Source organism: Octopus sinensis, linkage group LG4, assembly GCF_006345805.1.
Source record: "Octopus sinensis linkage group LG4, ASM634580v1, whole genome shotgun sequence".
Lineage (NCBI taxonomy): Eukaryota > Metazoa > Mollusca > Cephalopoda > Octopoda > Octopodidae > Octopus > Octopus sinensis.
The window spans coordinates 76,642,596-76,662,595 of NC_043000.1; the positions used below are offsets into that span (position 1 = coordinate 76,642,596).

The 20,000-nt window shown below is 35.0% G+C and overlaps 1 protein-coding gene across 1 annotated transcript in view; it reads left to right on the top strand.

Annotated features, from left to right (window-relative positions):
- The window catches only part of LOC115210503 (cytosolic carboxypeptidase 2-like), a 291,706-nt gene that overhangs the window by 143,671 nt on the left and 128,035 nt on the right, over positions 1–20,000 (top strand). Inside the window, exons 12-15 of the mRNA XM_029779107.2 lie at positions 2,954–3,099; positions 4,325–4,426; positions 8,850–8,977; positions 13,144–13,358. Coding sequence (XP_029634967.1) covers positions 2,954–3,099; positions 4,325–4,426; positions 8,850–8,977; positions 13,144–13,358 — 591 coding nt within the window. The remainder of the gene's footprint in view (positions 1–2,953; positions 3,100–4,324; positions 4,427–8,849; positions 8,978–13,143; positions 13,359–20,000) is intronic.

Consider the following 20,000-nt stretch of genomic DNA (forward strand, 5'->3'; position numbering starts at 1 on the left):
ACGCATATACTTACACACAAGCACATACACATGCCTGCATCCCGTTTAGTTTTTGAAGCAGTAACTTTGTTGGTACATTTCATTAATATACAGCTGTATGAACACCAATATCTGCACACGAGTATAAATATATAAACAAGCCTGTTTTACTCTTTAGATAATTCATATATTACATTAATCTAGAAGCTATGCTCTAGTACCCATTTATTTGTATATTTTAGTGACTAAGGTTGTGTACCAAAGATATCATGTAGGAACATATATAAATATAACTATGTCTAAGCATAATTAACACAATAAAGCAAATTTTTTGTCTCTTTAGTTAACCAGTCTATTACGTTTTTTTAAAAAAAGCTATACTCTAGTTACCTATTGTTGCGTTCTGCAAGTTTCCCAAGCGAACGTAGCTAAATACATGTAGCGTTCTCATCTGGCCCTTCCTTAGTATAGGTTACATGGTTGCAGTTCATGAGGTTTTCACTCAGGGGTGGGTTAATCCGAGTTGTCGGAGTTATGGTTTGTATCGGCTAGATGTGGTTTACACTGTACTGTGTGGACATGTGTTTAGCTGTATGCATACCTCTGGGCAGTCGATCAACAAATCTATTCATAATCCGCTCTTTTGTCAACAATATTGACAGCAATTCCTCGGAACGTTGCAGGCATTTCCGGATAGCGTGTTATACGGACTCCCATGTTTAATTATTGACCAGCTCAGGTCGTATTTTAGCCTCTCCTATTTGAGTCGCCAGACGAAATCGGCCAGTGATGTTGCATGTCGTTTAAGGATTTTTTTTTAGAAAGCTGGCAATGTGGTTTCGATCTGTTTTTGGAGATATCAACCGATGCACCGATATATACGTACGGACCTCCTCTAGTATTTACAGTACACTTGTAAACACATTGCGAGTCTTGCATTGGTTACCCAGAGGACATTTCGAAGGTCTCTGCATGAGCGTAGTTTGTCAGTTCTTCGTTTGCGTGTGTACAGCCGGTACCTGCCTGCTCGGTTCTATTTATATTCGTGCTCGTGTCTACCTTATTATTTTCATTATTTCTGGGTGTGTTTGTTTGTTGCTTGAACTGTGTCTATCATGTGTTGGTTGGTTAGTAAAGTTGTTGCAGTTGTTTTTCTCTCGGTTGGTTAGTGTTATTGTTCGAGTCATTGTTATTGTGACGCGTTATGTGATTTGCACTGTCTCTAGGGTTGTTATATGTGCCTCTGTCAAGTCTTGAGGGCCTATTTTCGATGTTTCCTGCATGCTGTCTTAGTTTTCGGTTGTTAATTCTATGAATGTGGTGCTCCATATTCGATGAATTTGCATACGACAGTTTTACAGTGTGCCGGTTGTATAGCTGGCTGTACGTGCTGTTTTTAGAGAAGCAACGATCGAGTGCAGCGAGGAACTATTTCCCGAACCTGGATGAGATGTTCGAGTCCCAGATAGCGTTGTATCAGAGGACATCATGCTTCTTGTATCTCCTATTAGTTTTTTTTCTTATTAATAGTTATACTTACAAATGTTTGCAATTCTTATTATGGAAAGTAATTGAAAATTGTAGCAATGTTTCATTCCATAACCAGACGGGCATATAACAATCTAGCAGCCTAAACTCAGAATATTTAGTGAAGCACAACTTTATGTATGGATGTACCTGATGAGGCCCAGACTTCAAAATAGATGCAACACAAGATGTTGAACGGAGTCTCACTCATACGGGACAGTAGTAGGATTGGTCGAAACGACCGTTGTACAAAATAAAGATTAATACCAAATCCATCTTCTGGTTACTTAATAAATTATCATTATCTCAACGAACACTACAGAGTTCCTGAAGTAGATCCAACGGAAATATACCCCGACTGCGGATGACACCAGGTAGCCCAAACTGTGCCAGTGCTCTACTAAACACTTCGCCACACTAATCAACACATACCCATTAGTTCAAAATATTATATATATGTATGTATGTATGTATGTATGTATGTATGTATGTATGTATGTATGTATGTATGTATGTATGCATGAATGTATGTATGTATATATATATATATATATATATATATATATATATATATATATATATATATAAATAATATATACAGAGAGAGAGAGAAGAGAGAGAGGAGAGAGAGAGAGAGAGAGAGAGAAAGAGTATTAAAGAAAATAATATTCATTATCACCAATACTCGTGGCACTCTGTCGGTTACGACGACGAGGGTTCCAGTTGATCCGATCAACGGAGCAGCCTGCTTGTGAAATTAACGTGCAAGTGGCTAAGCACTCCAGACATGTGTATCTTTAACGTAGTTTTCGGGGAGATTCAGTGTGACGCAGTGTGTGACAAGGCTGTCCCTTTGAAATACAGATACAACACAAACAGAAAGAACGTGTGAAAGTTGTGGTGAAAGAGTACAGGAAGGTTCGCCACCACCTCCTGCCGGAGCTTCGTGGAGCTTTAGGTATTTTTGCTCAGGAAACACTCACAACGCCCGGTCTGGGAATCGAAACCGCGATCCCTCGACCGCGAATCCGCTGCCCTAACTACCGGGCCATTGCGCGTCCACTCAGCATCACTAATACTATCATGATCGCCATAAACACTACCATCGCTTTCAACACCAACATTACCACCACCATCACCAGCCTCCTTTTCATCTTCCTCCTCTTTATCATGATCATCAATATACGTAATACATTAAGGCGGCGAGTTGATAGAAACGTTAGCGCGCTGGGAAAAATGGTTAGCGGTATTTCGTCTGTCTTTACATTCGGAGTTCAAATACCGCTGAGGTCGACTTTCATCCTTTTCATCCTTTTGAAGTCGATAAAATAAGTACCAATTCAGTACTAGAGACGATTTAAACTGCAGACCTTGTGCCAAAATTTGAAACCAATATACGTAATACATTAATATCTATATCTAGCTGGTTTTTAATTCATCATTCTAGGCTCCAGATAAATTTTCATTCACATCCTGTAAATTCCGCATCCGAAAATGTAAAGAATCAACTGGCCGTGTTGTGATGTGGCGTCAATTACACATTGCCAATAGCTTTACTATGGAGGCAGCGTTCAGTGGTTCGGTTCTTGACAGGTAAGATTCTGCTCTGTTACCAGATTGTGCAACGGTGCTTCATTGCGCTGAACTGTAGTAAGGAAAGAAATTCACATACACGCCTACCCGGATACACACACATGCATACATGCATTCTCTCTTTCTGTCGTAGCTGACGAACTTGACTTCTTACATGCATACACACACGCGCAACAACACACACACATATATATATATACACATACAGGCACACACATATTTCCTGAGTAAAACACGGTTAAAAAAACACAACCTGTCAGAGGTAAAAAAAAACGACCCACAACAATTAACAGTAGAAAGCCGATGTTACTGCATTGTGAAATGAGTGGAAGAGATATCAACATTTCAGATAGATATCGTTGGCCAAGATAGACGGAGAGACAATAGGAAGGAAACAAGCTATGTTATTGTCAAAAGTGAAGCATGTTTAACAATGGCGGACAGTTAATCATCCAGATCATCTTTTACAATGTACATGGCTTTCGCATAAAGTCTTCAACATTTTGGATGAGACACATCGTATATACTTTTATTGTCGGAATGGGTACATTCTTAGTAGAACATTTGATCAAGTGTTCTCTCATGGTTGTAGAGATATTCAATGAGTCTCATAATTCAGTTATCGTTGAGTTATAAAATGTATTCGACGGTTATTCAATAGGACTCATTATTCAGGTTTGTGGCTAGTTTCTTTTGTCATAAAGTATTCTGCGCCTCGTTCTGCTCATACTACCCTTCACCAATCCAACAACAACAACAACAACAACAACAACAACAACAACAACAACAACAACAACAAAAAACAACAACAACAACAACAACAACAACAACAGCAGCAGCAGCAACAACAACAACAACAACAACAACAACAACAACAACAACAACAACATCGACAACGACGACAGCAACGATAGCGAAAACAACAGCATCATCATCATTATCAACAACAACAATAGCTCCTGCTACTGCTGCTGCTACTACTGTTGCTACTGCTCATATACAAGACTCAGAAAATATACGTAACATACAGAAAACAGATTTACTCGGCATATATTACGTAGATTAGTGCTAACAGAAAATACACAATCCAAATACAGATAAAAAAAGACACAGCACGGTGCACAAAGCTGCGGTTAATTGTGCAGTGAAAATAAACTACTGATACAATAATGATAATGTTGATTAATGGGGATAATAATAGAGATGATATTTGTGAATGTTTCAGAGGACAGAAACCGTGTCACTTCAGTATTGGAGACTATGAAGACATGGGTAAATCACTGTGTATGGCTATTTATAACTTCCACAAGGCCCAGGCTGATGAACGGTAAGTACAATCTTGAGTTTATTGTTGAAGTGTTTGTTACAGGCATTATTAACTCGGCGGTATTCTTGTTGGATGTTTGTCATGAATCTGTCTCTTTCGTGTGGAGTAAGTGGTGTTTTTTAGTTCATGCAGCAGGGCTCTCTTTCGTTTTTGGTACTGGTAGATTTCTGTGTTTATCTTCTTTTTGATGTTTTGTGACATCGTATGTTTTAGTTTCCTTTTTTGATGTTCTGAGAGTCCTACCCGCTTGGCAGCTGAATTGACAGATTTTGTGTATAGCTTGTATAGACGGATAGGTACATAGGTTATAAGAACAGACAAGCACACATACGCAAATGGAGACTGAAACACATGACCATATATACTCACACACTTTACTCCACACAAAGACACATATGGACACACGGATCCACACATATAGAGATGCACCTCCATACATACAAGCATGGTACATAGTTGCAAAACACATGCGCACACAAGGAGACAGAGGCGCATACAAAGACAAACAGATGCTCTCACACACACATACATAGAAAATACACAAACACGGACATGCAAGCACATGAATATGCAGAATACATACATACAGATGCACACACATACATACATATATACATATGCACACACACACACACACATATATATATCTATATCTATATCTATATCTATATATCTATATATATATATATATATATATATATACATACATACACACACACATACATACGTACATGCATGCATGAATAGGCACACACACACACTAACCCACACATATGCGCACAAACAAACAAAAAGGAACGCAGTGTAAATAATGGACAGAGTCAAGTCTATTGAAAAGGTTGCAAGACGCAACGAAAATTTTAGGAAAATATGAATAAGAAATAAGTGGAAATTTTACTGGTGAGTGTGTTAAATTATAAGGCACAATAGAATATGCTTCAACACACGAACTCATATAAAGAATCTTGCAAGCCAAATCCCAAAACGATATATATATATATATAAATCATTATACTTCGTGATGGTCATATGCACAGTTGTAAGTCAAATTTACTATTTAAGAATATGCAATGACTATTATTTATGCCTTGATACACACACACACACACATATATATATACAGGGGTTGGACAGAATAATGGTAACACCACGCATCACAGCATCATAATTTTGAAATACCTATAAAACCGTCAAAAACATATTAATTTTTATGTTCTTTAATTTATTATTAGATTTGCTTAATATGTTTTGTTAAAATTGCTGTTTCTTTTCAGATATCATCGGAAAAAATTAATTAATATTCATGAAAATGACAAATCTATCGGACATTCAAAGGGATCAAATTGTTGGTGCTCGTATGGCAGGCGCTAGCGTAACGAAAACAGAGGAAATGTGTGGTGTATCAAGGCGTACTGTCTCAAAAGTAATGACAACTTTTGAGAAAGAGGGAGAAACCTCGTTGAAACAAATCTCCGGAAGAAAACCAAACTTTCAGATAAGGCTCGTTGAACTCTTACGCGAATTGTTAGAAAGGATCACAAAAGTACGACTCTTATTATTACTGCAGAGTTTAATGACCACGTCGAGAAGCCAGTTTCCACAAAAACTGTTCGCCGGGAGTTGCACAAAGTCAGATTTCACGGGAAGGCCGCAATCAGAAAAACTCCACCTTCAAAATCAAACATTGCAAAGCGTTTAGAGTGGAGTATAAACCTACTGAATTGGTCCCTAGAGCAGCGGATGAATGTTATTTTCGCGGACGAGTCATCCGTTACCTTTTTTCCGACCACCGGCAGAGTATGCGTGTGGAGCCAAAAGAAGCATTTGACCCAGACTTCCTTTTTCCAACTGTTAAACATGGAGGAGGATCTGTGATGATCTTGTGGGGTGGAGGCTGTATATTAGTTACCCTTCATGACAGAATTAATAGTCAAGACTATTTAAGCATTTTATCTGATCAAATTCATCCTATGGTTGCGGAACCTTTTCCGGAGGGAAACGCAATCTTTCAGAATGATAATGCACAAACTCACACAGCTAAAGTTGTTACTAAATGGCACGAGGAACATTCTAGTGAAGCTGAGCATCTTATCTGGCCAACACAGTCCCCATATCTCAATATTATTGAACATTTATGGTGCATTTTAGAAAAACAAGTAAGGAGTCGATATCCTCCACCATCATCCCTACAAGAACTGGAGACTGTTTTATCAGAAGAATGGACAAAAATTCCTTTGGAAACAATTCAAACTTTGTGCAAGTTCATACCTCTTAGAATTCAAGCTGTAATTACTGCCAAAGGTGGCCCTACCTCATATTGAAATAAATTTGTTTGAAATTATAAGGTGTTTCCATTATTTTGTCCAACCCCTTTATATCAAGGCATAATATATATAAGGACACAGTTGTGCGTCGATAGCCAGATGGAAAAGATGTTTACCTCGGGCTGAAAAAGATAGTAACACCGTCCTAATAAGGACTGTCACTTTACGTTGGCAAACAGACTTTACTCTGTAGTACTATTACTACTTATTTCTCACTCAGAGATTTAGAACTAATTACTTTTCTCCTTACGATATCATAGACTGTGTGCCACTTTAAAACAACATACATCGAGCGAGGACTAGTGCTGCCGTCTCTAGCAAAGGTTATTCTGTGCTGATGAAGAGAAATAACCCAGAAACCATTGGTCCGCAGGTACCGTTCTAGACTGAGTGAGGACATTAGCTCCCTTGTTCAAGGTGTAAGGACGCAGTTGTGTATCGATAGCCAGCTGGAAAAGCGGATTTCCTGAGACCCAAAAAAGGTAGTAGCACCGTCCTAATCAGGACTGCCACTTGACGTTAGCAAATAGACTTTACTCTCTCCCTCCCTCTCTCTCTCTCTCTCTCTCTCTCTCTCTCTCTCTCTCTCTATATATATATATATATATATATATATATATTATATATATATATATATATATATAAATCGCAATATGTGGATTCAAGTAGTCTATTAGTATTAATAAAAAAGCTCCTTAGTTTTTCATTGTATGATGATGTTGGTGTGTTTACGTCCGCGTCACTTAGCGGTCCGTCAAAAGAAATCGAAAGAATAAGTTCTCGGGTCTATTTGTTCGACTAAAGATGATATTCCAGCATGGCCGAAGTCAAATGACTAAAACAACTAAAAGAATAAAAGAATAGAATATATATATATGTATATATATATATATATATTATATATATATATATATATATATATATATATATATATATATATATATATATATATATATATATATATATATATATATATATATTACGGAGATGTACTCGCATAGCAAGTAATTTGATCTGAGATCGTGTGCTGAAACGAAAACAATTGCAGCGTGGAAGGTGTTTATAAGCCATTTAAGAAACACACAAAAGCCGTTCGATTCACTCCAACGTTTAAGTTTAATTTGTCAAAATATTTTCGTCGCTAAAATCCGCGACCTGTTCACTGACAAAGTCCGTGCTGTATATATATATATATATATATATATATATATATATATATATATATATAAACATGCATGCATGTATGTGTGTGTATGTTTGTGTATGTGTGTGTGTGTTTATATATGTGTGTATGAGTGTGATGTAATTAATATTTTGGAGCATCTTGAGACGGTGAGCTGACTGAATCGTAATGGCGCCGGGTAAAACGCTCAGCAGCATTTCGCTCATTTTTACCTTGTGAGTTCAAATTCCGGCGTGGTTGACATTGCTTTTCATCTTTTTGGAGTCGATAAAAATATCAGTTGAGTACAGGAATTGATATAATCGACTTACCCCTCTCCCGAAAATTGCGGGTGTTGAAACCAATATTTTGAGTATATAAAATGCTTTACTTTAGCTATTGAGCACTGAATTCTCTAGGACATAAAAAGGTATCAAAAGATATATTTAAAACTATTCGTGTATCTATCTATCTATCTATCTATCTATCTATCTATCTATCTATCTATCTATCTATCTATCTATCTATCTATCTATCTATCTATCTATCTATCTATCTCTCTCTCTCTCTCTCTCTCTCTCTCTCTATATATATATATATATATATATATATATATATATATATATATATATAAATATATGATGTAATTATTTAATTGAACGCCACGCATCCATTTCCAAGTAAGCTTATATATATATGTGTGTGTGTGTGCGTGTGCGTCTGTGCGTGTTTGTGTGTGTGTGTGTGTGTGTTTGTGTGTATATGTGTGCGTGTGCGTCTGTGCGTGTTTGTGTGTGTATGTGTGCGTGTGCGTGTGCGTCTGTGCGTGTTTGTGTGTGTGTGTGTGTGTGTGTGTATTGACTGCGAGGCATGTCTTCTGTTTACAACATTCTTACTGTTCATCATTGAGTGTCAACAATGCAAACCCATTTTTCAGCCTTCAAGCCAAATTCACATTTAGCCTTACCCGCCAAATAACACAACAGCTCATGAAGAACAATGATACTTCTAACAATAAGGTACCACAGCTAAAAGACATTCTGAGAGAAAATCAGCAAAATAAAGGTGAGAAATGTTTCGATCATTCGTGTACTCAATACATTTTGTCTTTTGATGTACACTGGAATTATATATTGCCGTACTCTTTTTCTGCACGTACCTCTGTCCCACTAACATCTATCTATCTATCTATCTATCTATCTATCTATCTATCTATCTATCTATCTATCTATCTATCTATCTATCTATCTATCTATCTATCTATCTATCTATCTATCTATCTATCTACTTACCTATCTATCCATCCATCCATCTATCTATCATCTATCTATCTATCTATCTATCTATCTATCTATCTATCTATCTATCTATCTATCTATCTATCTACTTACCTATCTATCCATCCATCCATCTATCTATCTATCTATCTATCTATCTATCTATCTATCTATCTATCTATCTATCTATTATCTATCTATCTATCTATCTATCTATCTATCTATCCATCCATCCATCCATCCATCCATCTATCTATCTATCTATATCTATCTATCTATCTATCTATCTACTATCTATCTATCTATCTATCTATCTATCTATCTATCTATCTATCTATCTATCTATCTATCTATCTACTTACCTATATATCTATTATTTTTTTAAAAAATAAGCACATGTATACAGTAACACATATATCACCAGGAAAATGTGAGTGCAGGCGTGCTTGACAAGAAGTGGAAGCTTAAAAGTATTGCAATGAAGCCGAAATATGAATAAAAACATCATTAAATATTTAAAAAAACTTATGGTATATCAGTTATGTATATTATGTATTGATAGAAAAGTATTTGAGAAAGTCTAATAATCTTGCTAATAAAACTTAAAGCTATCATGTTATTTTTAACATAGCTATTCTAATGCATACTGTAATATGTTTAATGCATCCTTTTCTTAAAATATTTCAACTTCAACTATATTATTAAGCTGCCACTTTTGCCCCTTACTTTTCTAGGTTCAGTTATCCCTGCACCTGTATTTTCCTGGTAGTCCACTTATTTTACAGGCAACCCAATCTTAGTTATTAAAAATTAATAAATTTATTAATAAATTTATTATAGATATTATTCAATAAATATGCATATAAAATCTGATCACAATGAAAATTGATATTCAAGTAAAAATGATAGGAGAGTAAAAGTAATGCACATGGTAACAAACTAAAAATAATTAAATGCACATGAATTGAGGATTACCAGTTTGAACCTGTTTGCTTAAACATAAAACAAACTAGAAAATGATTAATGATGATATGGCAAAAACAATGAAGATGAAAACGAGAGAAATATAAATTATAAGATTAAATATAAAAAATAAAGCTACCAATATAAGATCACAGAACATGAGAAAAAATAGTTATCGACGAAAAAAATGTTGATAAGAATGATAAAAGTTAATTACAATAAAATTAAGCAATGGAAGGACTTTCAGAAGCTGTATGCACACATGTAGACTCTCATAGTTGTTTTTAAATCAATTTCTTTAATGACTCATTTTGTAAGTGATCACCCTTGGCACTCGAAATGTGCCTATTTATAAGCTTTGTAAAGGGACGTTCTAGCAGCTTCTAGAAAGCTGCATCACATGATGTCCCGATGCTGATTGATCCACAACTCGGTCGGCCATATGAAAAAGTTGTTACTAAGCCGTGATTTTAATTTGGCAATTTGAGCTCTTTCACAAAAGATAATTTTTTACAAAAATATTTAAAAAAGGAAAATGGTGCTTAGAAGTTGCATTCAAGCATCACTCAACCATTTTTGAATGCACATATTTTATCGTAACTTCTTACTGAACCAATATTTCATAAATATATCTCAAAATGCAATTGAGCATTGGTTCTTTTTAATGACTGCATTTAAGGACTGCATTTAATTGGTCTTGGATTGAATTAAGGAGAGTTGAAGTCGCGAACGAGTAAATATTAACTTTAAGAATATTGTTTATTCTTATATATTCTTATATATTGTTTATTCTTATATATTCTTATGTATTGTTTATGCTTATATATTGTTTATTCTATATATTGTTTATATACTTAAGGCTGCGAGCTGGCGCAATCGTTAGTTTCTTTTGCTCTTTTTAGTCTAGTATTTCTAGTTTTTTGTAGTAAGTAATAAAGTGGACACAAGAAAGATAATAGACAAGTGTATAGTATAATGGACAAGTGTAATAGACAAGGGTGGTCAAGCCATACTGGGGTGGATACGTAGTGTTGTCTAGCCACTAAGGAAAACTAGAAATAGATGTCAGCAAGCAAAGAAAAGATTTAAAATTTGTAGGATAAAAAGGAAAGCCACCTGTTGCCATTTTGAACAAGACAATCACATAACCACAACTTCAACTGCTGTTCAAACTGTAATTTTGGTGGCACACCTATTGAGCATTCAGAACGCATACCTGTGAGTTTAAGTTATCCTGATGAAAACCCCTCATATCCTCCCTCTCTCTCTTCACACACACACACATTGAGAAAAAAGATCGTCAGAATTTTGGAAAAAATCTTTTATTATTAGCGCTTTCGTTCGTTTCTCGAACTTGTCAAATAGAATTTTGTGAATGTACATTTTATTTGACCAGTTCGAGAACTATATATATATATACAAAATGGGACAAGAACTCATAACATTCAGATAGACGATAAAAAAAACACGGACGGGTTATTTGAAGCCTTTAATCTTCAATCAAGAACCGGATCATCCTCGCAATTTCGGTTGATTAATCTTGAGATTGCTCCATCTCGCTCTATCTCTCTCTTCTCCCCCTCCTTAATTCCTTTGTTCCTCTTTTTCTTTCTTTTCTCTTCTCCCGTGACCATTGGCCGACTGCTAGCCCTTTTGCGTCACTGTCACATCGTTATTTAATTCGTCTCCAGTCGAAAGACGCCTGTTGTTATGGTCTGTTATTATTGTTTTTTTGTATTATTTTTGTATTTATATTCGTGTAACATCGCCCGTTTTTCTGTCCTTGGTTCGTATACATTCGATGCTTTTTCCAAGGAATCTAGCTTAGTTTTTTTCTTGGGGCTGGCCAGATTGGAGCAATCTGAAGATTAATCAGCCGAAATTGCGAGGATGATCCGGTTCTTGAATGAAGATTAAAGGCTTCGTGTTTTTTGTATCGTCTTTTTGGATGTTTTGCGTGCTTGTCCTATTTTGATTATATATATATATATATATATATATATATATATATATATATATATATATATATTTATATTATATTGAGGGTACTACTATTCGTAGATACCAACACGCTAAGAGGGACCAATGCGGTCAAAACTACTAAAAATAAACAAAATTTTACCGAATGCAAAACTTCAAAACACATCATTTTAAAAAAGAATTCAGTTACATATCACATGTGATTTCGCATTTAATGCAGAATATGCATTTCATGTCCGTCAGTGCAACAAACTCAAGAAATATAAGAAAAAACATAACATTACAAACTCGATAGCCAACCGTAGAATTCGTCGTAGCTTGTACGAATGTTTATCCTTACATATCTATGAAAATGGCGGGCTTTTTCGCAATGCATTTCGGTAACAAATTGCCTAGTTGGAATAAAAATTCAGTATTGAACTATTCCGGTGAAAAATATAAATTAACAATTGAGGATAAAATCTTTAAAAGAAATTATCAGTAGTCAGCGTGAAAAACCTCGTAAGAGAAAAAATCCGTAAATTCTTCCTCTTTGAAAATATTTTCAAAGAGGAAGAATTTACGGATTTTTTCTCTTACGAGGTTTTTCACGCTGACTACTGATAATTTCTTTTAAAGATTTTATCCTCAATTGTTAATTTATATATATATATATATATATATATATTATATATATATATATATATATCTATATATATATATATATTATATATATATATAGATATATATATATATATCTATATATATATATATATATATATATATATATATATATATATATGCTTCGGTTTCTACTACTGGATGCCTTTTGTAACGCTAACCACTAAACGCACACACATACATATGCATTGGGAATTTCTTTTTGCGCCTATGTTATGTACATACGTGGGAAATAAACAATAGAATCAGTCTGCCTTGAATAGCAATGAACAATCGTGATCGCTTCATTATGTGAAGCGGCCTTTAAGACCTCAAATGAAAAAAAGACATCCATTTTGTTTTCTTATATAGCAAAGAACGACATCCATGCGTCGAAAAGACATCATTCAAACAATCAGAACCAGAATCGAGGTGACGAAAAAGATACAACTGAGGGTGAAATTGTTGATTCAGCAGTTTCTGGCTTGAATTATTCTGGAAGTAGAATGGATGCCGCCAGTGAAGATCTATTAGTGATGCCACAACAGAGAACAACGCCAACCTACGGCAGTAATGACAAGATTCAAGTAAGGAATCATTTTCTTTATATTTTATAACTGTTGCTGAATGATAGAGTATCACGTGCATTTGTTAGTTCTATATCAACTGGAACTCATTGTTTTGTAATGTGTCATCGAATTGCACATCATCCTCCAGTCGTATACTAAATTAAAGTAATGGTCAATCGGAGACCCCTCCTCTTCGGTCACGAATGACCATGGGATTGCGCCCAGAAAGTTACCCTCCGAGCAACGTGAAATATAGTGTCTTGCTCAAGAACCCAACACGCAGCCCAGTGCGGGATTCGAGCTCACAACCTCACGGTCGTAGCTTGACGCTCTAATCACTGAGCCATAATATAATGGCTCAGTGGTTAGAGTCATAATGGTCAATAATAATAATAATAATAATAATAATAATAATAATAATAATAATAATAATAATGATAATGATAATGATAATGATGATGATGATGATGATGATAATAATAATAATAATAATAATAATAATAATAATAATAATAATAATAATAATAATAATAATAATAAGTAGCTGGATCCGTGAAAATATTAACGGAAAATATAAAAAGTTTAAGCAACTGTAAATTGTGTACTGGTGCCATGAGAAATGTTTGTATATTATAACAGTTAAAGGCGGCGAGCAGGCTGAATCGTTAGCACGTCGGGTGAAGTAGCTTAGCTGTTTTTCGTCTGTCATTACGTTCTAAGTTCAAATTCTGCCGAGGCTGACTTTGCATTTCATCCTTTCGGAGTCGATAAATTAAGTACCAGTTGTTCGGCTCTATGAATTTAATTTTTTTAATGCTTTCACTCATTACTTGATACATGAAAACAGAAATTGGAAAAATCCTGACCGAAACAGAGAAATTGTAACTTAACAAAAATATAGAAAGAGAAAGAAAAGGTTGTGTTCGAAAGCCAAAAGATGTTTTTTTTAGCTGAGGTGCAATTTTATAATTAAAACAAATACAACACTTAAATTTTGGAATATATGACTTAACAAGTTATCTGGTGTATTGCCGATTTCAAATGGGCAGAAGACCTGAAACAAATGTGTGTGTGTGTGTGTGTGTGTGTGTGTGTGTGTGTGTGTGTGTGTGTGTGTGTGTGTGTGTGTGGTTGGGCTTTTAATAGCCAGGGGTCAATTTCTGTTCAATTGTAAAAAGGAATTCAAAGGAATTCAGCCACTCCTTCTCACTCTCTCTTTGTTTCTCACTTTGTCTCTCCCTTTCTCGACACGCGTCAAATTTAAGTATCCCAATAAGACTGTTGCTGCTTCGGTGGACAAGTAGGCATGTGTAGAGAGAAGTAGTAATACAACACATAGGTGGTGGTTTCAAATCTCTTCCAGAAATTACAAGAGATCTAGTTAAAAACTTTTATTTTAGCAACAAAATTTCTTTCAGTAATTTCTTTCCCTTAAGCGTGACACACGCTTCAGCTACGTACAAAAAACAAATTGGCGTATTAATATTATTGATGATAGTAATAAATGCCCTAATGCAGTACCAAGCAGTGGCTCCCATGGCTTCTGATCTTAACTGACTTGAAGTGTCATCATGTACATGATTTGTCTTGGTATAGAAGATGGGCTACAGCAAATAATCTTCTCAATACCACAAATTTGCTTGTCAGTTGCTTGACCTTAACCACTTGGCTGACGAGCATGTCCCTTAGTGACCGAAAATATGTGCATCTCTGATCACGACCAGGGGTAGTGGGGAAGCATTATAGCCATGTGTTGAGAGAAATTCTTTGGGGGTTTGAATAATTCACCTTTGAAAATATGGGTGTTTCATTCATCATTCTTAAACAAACCTTATTCAGAAAACTTTTTAGCGGGATGGGCTACTCAATATCCTTACTGTTTGGGTTAGCGAATCCAGACCCTTCTTCTTCTTCTTCTTCTTCCTCTTCTTCTTCTTCTTCTTCTTCTTCTTCTTCTTCTTCTTCTTCTCTTCTTCTTCTTCTTCTTCTTCTTCTTCTTCTTCTTCTTCCCTCCAGGCGGTTCTCTGCTAGCTACTTGATAATATTTTCACATTTAATTCCTAATTCTAGTAATTTTTATGATATTAGAAGCCACGAGAGCCACTACCTGCTACTGCATCAGGGCATTTATTATTATTATTATTATTATTATTATTATTATTATTATTATATTATTATTATTATTATTATTATTATTTATTATTATTATTATTATTATTATTATTTTTATTATTATTATTATTATTATTATTATTTTTATTATTATTATTATTATTATTATTATTATTATTATTATTATTATTATTGAGTGAGAGAGCAGTTCATGCCATCAAAGTGACACTGGGGTAAAATATACGAAGCCCAGTATACCCATCATGACTACCCGTCTGATAAGGGTACACCAGGCACATGCATCACAACCATATGTCCGCGACATGGTGATCTCATATCAAGATAAACAGCACATGACCTTACAGGCGGGGCCCAGTTAGAATTTTCTTCAGGTTGAGTAACCCATCCCGCTCAAAAGGTCCCTGAATAAGGGTTGTTTAAGGATGTTGAAAGAACCACCCATGTTTCCAGAGGTGAATTATTCAAACCCCAAAGAATCCCTCTCAATACATGGCTATGATGCTCCCCCACTACTTCTGCTCGTGATCAGAGATGCACATATCGTCAGCCACTAGGGGACATGCTCAACTGGTTAAGGTCAAACAACTGACAAGCAAATCTGTGTATTATTATTATTATTATTATCATTCAGTAGTTTTATTTTTATAGCGTGCTTTCACTTCACTACCGAGCGCAGCTCTGTGTGCCTTGGGTATGTGCTGTGATTTGTTGTGATGCTCTGATGGTTATTGTATGGAAAGTGTTCTGTGTAGGATGTGTGCAGTGCCTAGTAGTGCAATTTTCTGTATGTCATATGTGTTTGTAAGTCCTGGTGTTTTTGTTATATATTTGTCTGAATATTTTTTTATCATGCCTAATGCACCTACTATGATAGGAATTGTTTCTGTTTTTAGATTCCACATTCTGGTTACCTCTATTTCCAGGTCTTTGTATTTTGAAAGTCTCTCCATTTCTTTTAGAGACACGTTATCATCTGCCGGTATTGATACATCAATTAGAAAGCATTTTTTTCTTCATGATCTCTGACAACTATATCTGGTCTGTTGGCCTTAATTTCTCTATCTGTGTGTATCGGCATATCCCAGAGTACGGTTGCTTTCTCGTTTTCTGTGACCTTTTCTGGTGTGTGCCTATACCATCTTTTTTCTGTTGTTATTCCATAATGTTGGCATAGCTTCCAGTGTATGTAGGTTCCAACTCTGTCATGTCTGTGAATATATTCCTTCTTAGCCAGGACTGGGCAGCCAGAGATAATATGATTTATTGTTTCTTGTCCATCTCTACATATTCTGCAGTTACTTGTTATATTTCTTTTCATTACATGTTTTTGGTAATTTCTGGTGGGGAGGCTTTGGTCTTGGGCTGCAATTAAAAATCCCTCTGTCTGTGCATTGAGTCCTGAGCTTCTCAACCATTGCTGGGATTTTTCTTTGTCTATTTCTTTTGCATTTAGTTTAGTCCAGTATTTACCATGAAGGGGCTTTTCTTGGCATCGTTTTATCATGGTTCTTTGCTGTTCTAGTTTTAGTTTCGATTTAATTTGTTTTATAGCTTTTGTTGTTTCTTCTTCTTCTTCTTCTTCTTCTTCTTCTTCTTCTTCTTTTCTTCTTCTTCTTCTTCTTCTCTTCTTCTTCTTCTTCTTCTTCTTCTTCTTCTTCTTCATATTTATTAGGTGATATGATTTCTTGTTTGTATTTGTCAGCTTCCTTAAATACTGAGAACAGTTTTTTGTTTTGCTCGTGTTTTGCCGCTGTTTGTATCAGTTTTCCTTCCTTCTGAAGTAGATATTTTTGAAGTCCTATGGTGGTTATTTTATAGTAGTTTTCCAGCTGTATAAGGCCTCTACCACCTTCTATACGTTGAATATATAGTCTTTCTATGTCAGATTTTGGGTGATGCATCCTAGATCCTGTCATTATTTTTCTTGTTTTCCTATCTATTTTGGTCAGTTCATTTAGTGTCCAGTTAAGGATATTGTAGCTGTAACTTATAACTGGGACAGCTAAAGTGTTAATACCTATTATCTTGTTTTTAGCATTGAGCTCTGTTTTTAGTATTGATCTAACTCGTCTATAATATTCTTTTTTATTTTCTCTTTCATTTGTGTGTGTTGTGTCTTATCTAGTTCATGGATTCCTAAGTATTTGTAAGTTTGGCTTTGGTCTAATTCTCTTATTTCATTGGTTTTATCTAGTGTGATGTTGCTACTCTTAACCAGTTTTCCTCTTTTCAGGGGTTATTATTATTATTATTATTATTATTATTATTATTATTATTATTATTATTATTAATACAGCCATCTGGCAGATTCGTAAGTAGGTCGGACAAAATGCTTAACGATATTTCTTCCGGTTTTTTACGCCCTAAGTTCAAATCCTACCGAGGCTGGCTTTGCCTTTCAACCTTCCGGGTTCAATGAACTAAAGTGCTTATGAAGTAATGAATTCGATTTCATCCACATGCCTCCTTCCCTAAAGTTCAGGCCTTGTTCCTGTATTAGAAACAAGTGTGTAACAACATTTTTATCCCTTTTTGTTTTTCGTCAGAAAGTGTTATTTCCTATTTACTTCTATATAGAAATCAAAGGAAATGACTAGTATTCCCTTCAAACTTTGCTTTTGTGATCTGGACATCAATGTTTTGAAATTGACCTATTTTCCATTACATTTCAAGACAGTTTCAGCGCCGAGTTGCTGAAGCGGAAATATCTTAGTCGCAAATACTCGCTTGTCAGCTGCTTGACCTTAACCACTTGAGCTTATTGTCACCCTTTAATGGCCGAGAATATGTGCATCTCTGATCACGAACAGGAATAGAAGGGGAGCATCATAGCCATGTGTTGAGAGGGATTCTTTGGGGTTTGAATATATGTAATAAAATCAAAGTTTGAAGGAAATATTAGCCATTTTTCATACTTTCTAGGAATAAGAAAATAGGAAATAACTGTTGCTACTCAAAGACAGACAAAAATTATGTTACACAGTGTTATTATTATAATAGCAACGCTATCAATTATATTTATTCTTTTTAATAGCTTTCAGTGAGCAGTTTGTTTTGTTCAACATCTTTCTGTAGAGTGTCCACTTCTTTTGGCAGTTATCATTTTTGGAAATAGATTTGAAGATGTTTTAGAGTTGATTTGTGTTAATCAAATTATTGTTGGAACATGATCGGAACTAATTCAATGTTAGCTAATATACTTTTTTATGAGCCCTGGATATCTACAGCGACTTCCGGGGTCACATGGTCCTGCTGTCCCCACCTCTCGTTAGGGCAATATTCATACTTCATATATATATATATATATATAATTTATGTGAAATAGAAAGATGAATAATCTTGTAGTAGATTAATCAAAAGTTTAACCGATACCTTAGTAGCAAAAATCACAGCAGTGAACAGCACGGTTGGAGGTACAACCATCTGGCGTTGCAACCGTGCGTTGGTGCGGATAATTGAAATTAAAACATTATTGGTGAATTGAAGAAATGGAGCTGAACGCAGATTGAACAGAAATCGTTACAGTTTCGCCATGGGCTCTTAGGAGCACAGTTCGATTTGTTTTTTACTCTGCCTCTGTTCTGTTTTTGTTTTTCCAACGGATTTCCTTTTTTCTTCCTGAAGAGAAAGACACAATATGGTCCCATTATTCAATCGGATTTTGGTAATTTGTGCCTTTCGAAACACGTGTAGAATGAAATAAAACGATTTCTGTTCAATCTGCGTTCAGCTCCATTTCTTCAATTCACCAATAATGTTATATATATATATATATATATACGTACATCCATCCGTCCATCCATCCATCCATCAACACGTACATACACACGCATATACATAAATACCTACAAACACATATTTCTGTGTGTGTGAGTGTGTGTGTGTGTGAGTGTGTGTGTGTGTGTGTGTGTGTCTGTGAAACCTCCGATTAATGACACATAGAAGTACAATATTTATACTCAGAAAATATATGTATTGTCTCGTTTCTTAAAACAAAAATCACATATACATATATCAATCACCAATTGATAGATCAAATAGTTTTCTTACCCTTAACGTTGATATTACTTCAACATTGGTAAATTTTAGCTTTTGCCAACACCTTTATCACATTATTTAGTTATTATTTAAGAATCTAATTCTGTATATTTTTTTTCTTGACCTATTGTCCCCGACTCACACCTCTCTCTTTTTGGCCATTTTTCATTTTCTGTATTTATCCTATTGCCCTTGTCAATATGTTATGTCAATGCGCCTTTTGCCAATATAACTTATGAGAGTTTATAGAGGAAAGTACCCGTATTATATTTAATATGTTTTTAAGAGCATCTTACATATGCATTATTAATATACAGTCTTATTCCCACTAGTTGCACAAATTAACCTGTGATGCAATATACAATAAATTTACCTCAGTTTATTCTGCAGTACATCATGGTGTCAAACGAACATTACTATTACGTCTGTAACGTAAGAAATTTATGCAGACACACACATATTTATAATCAACGTATGCATATACATGCA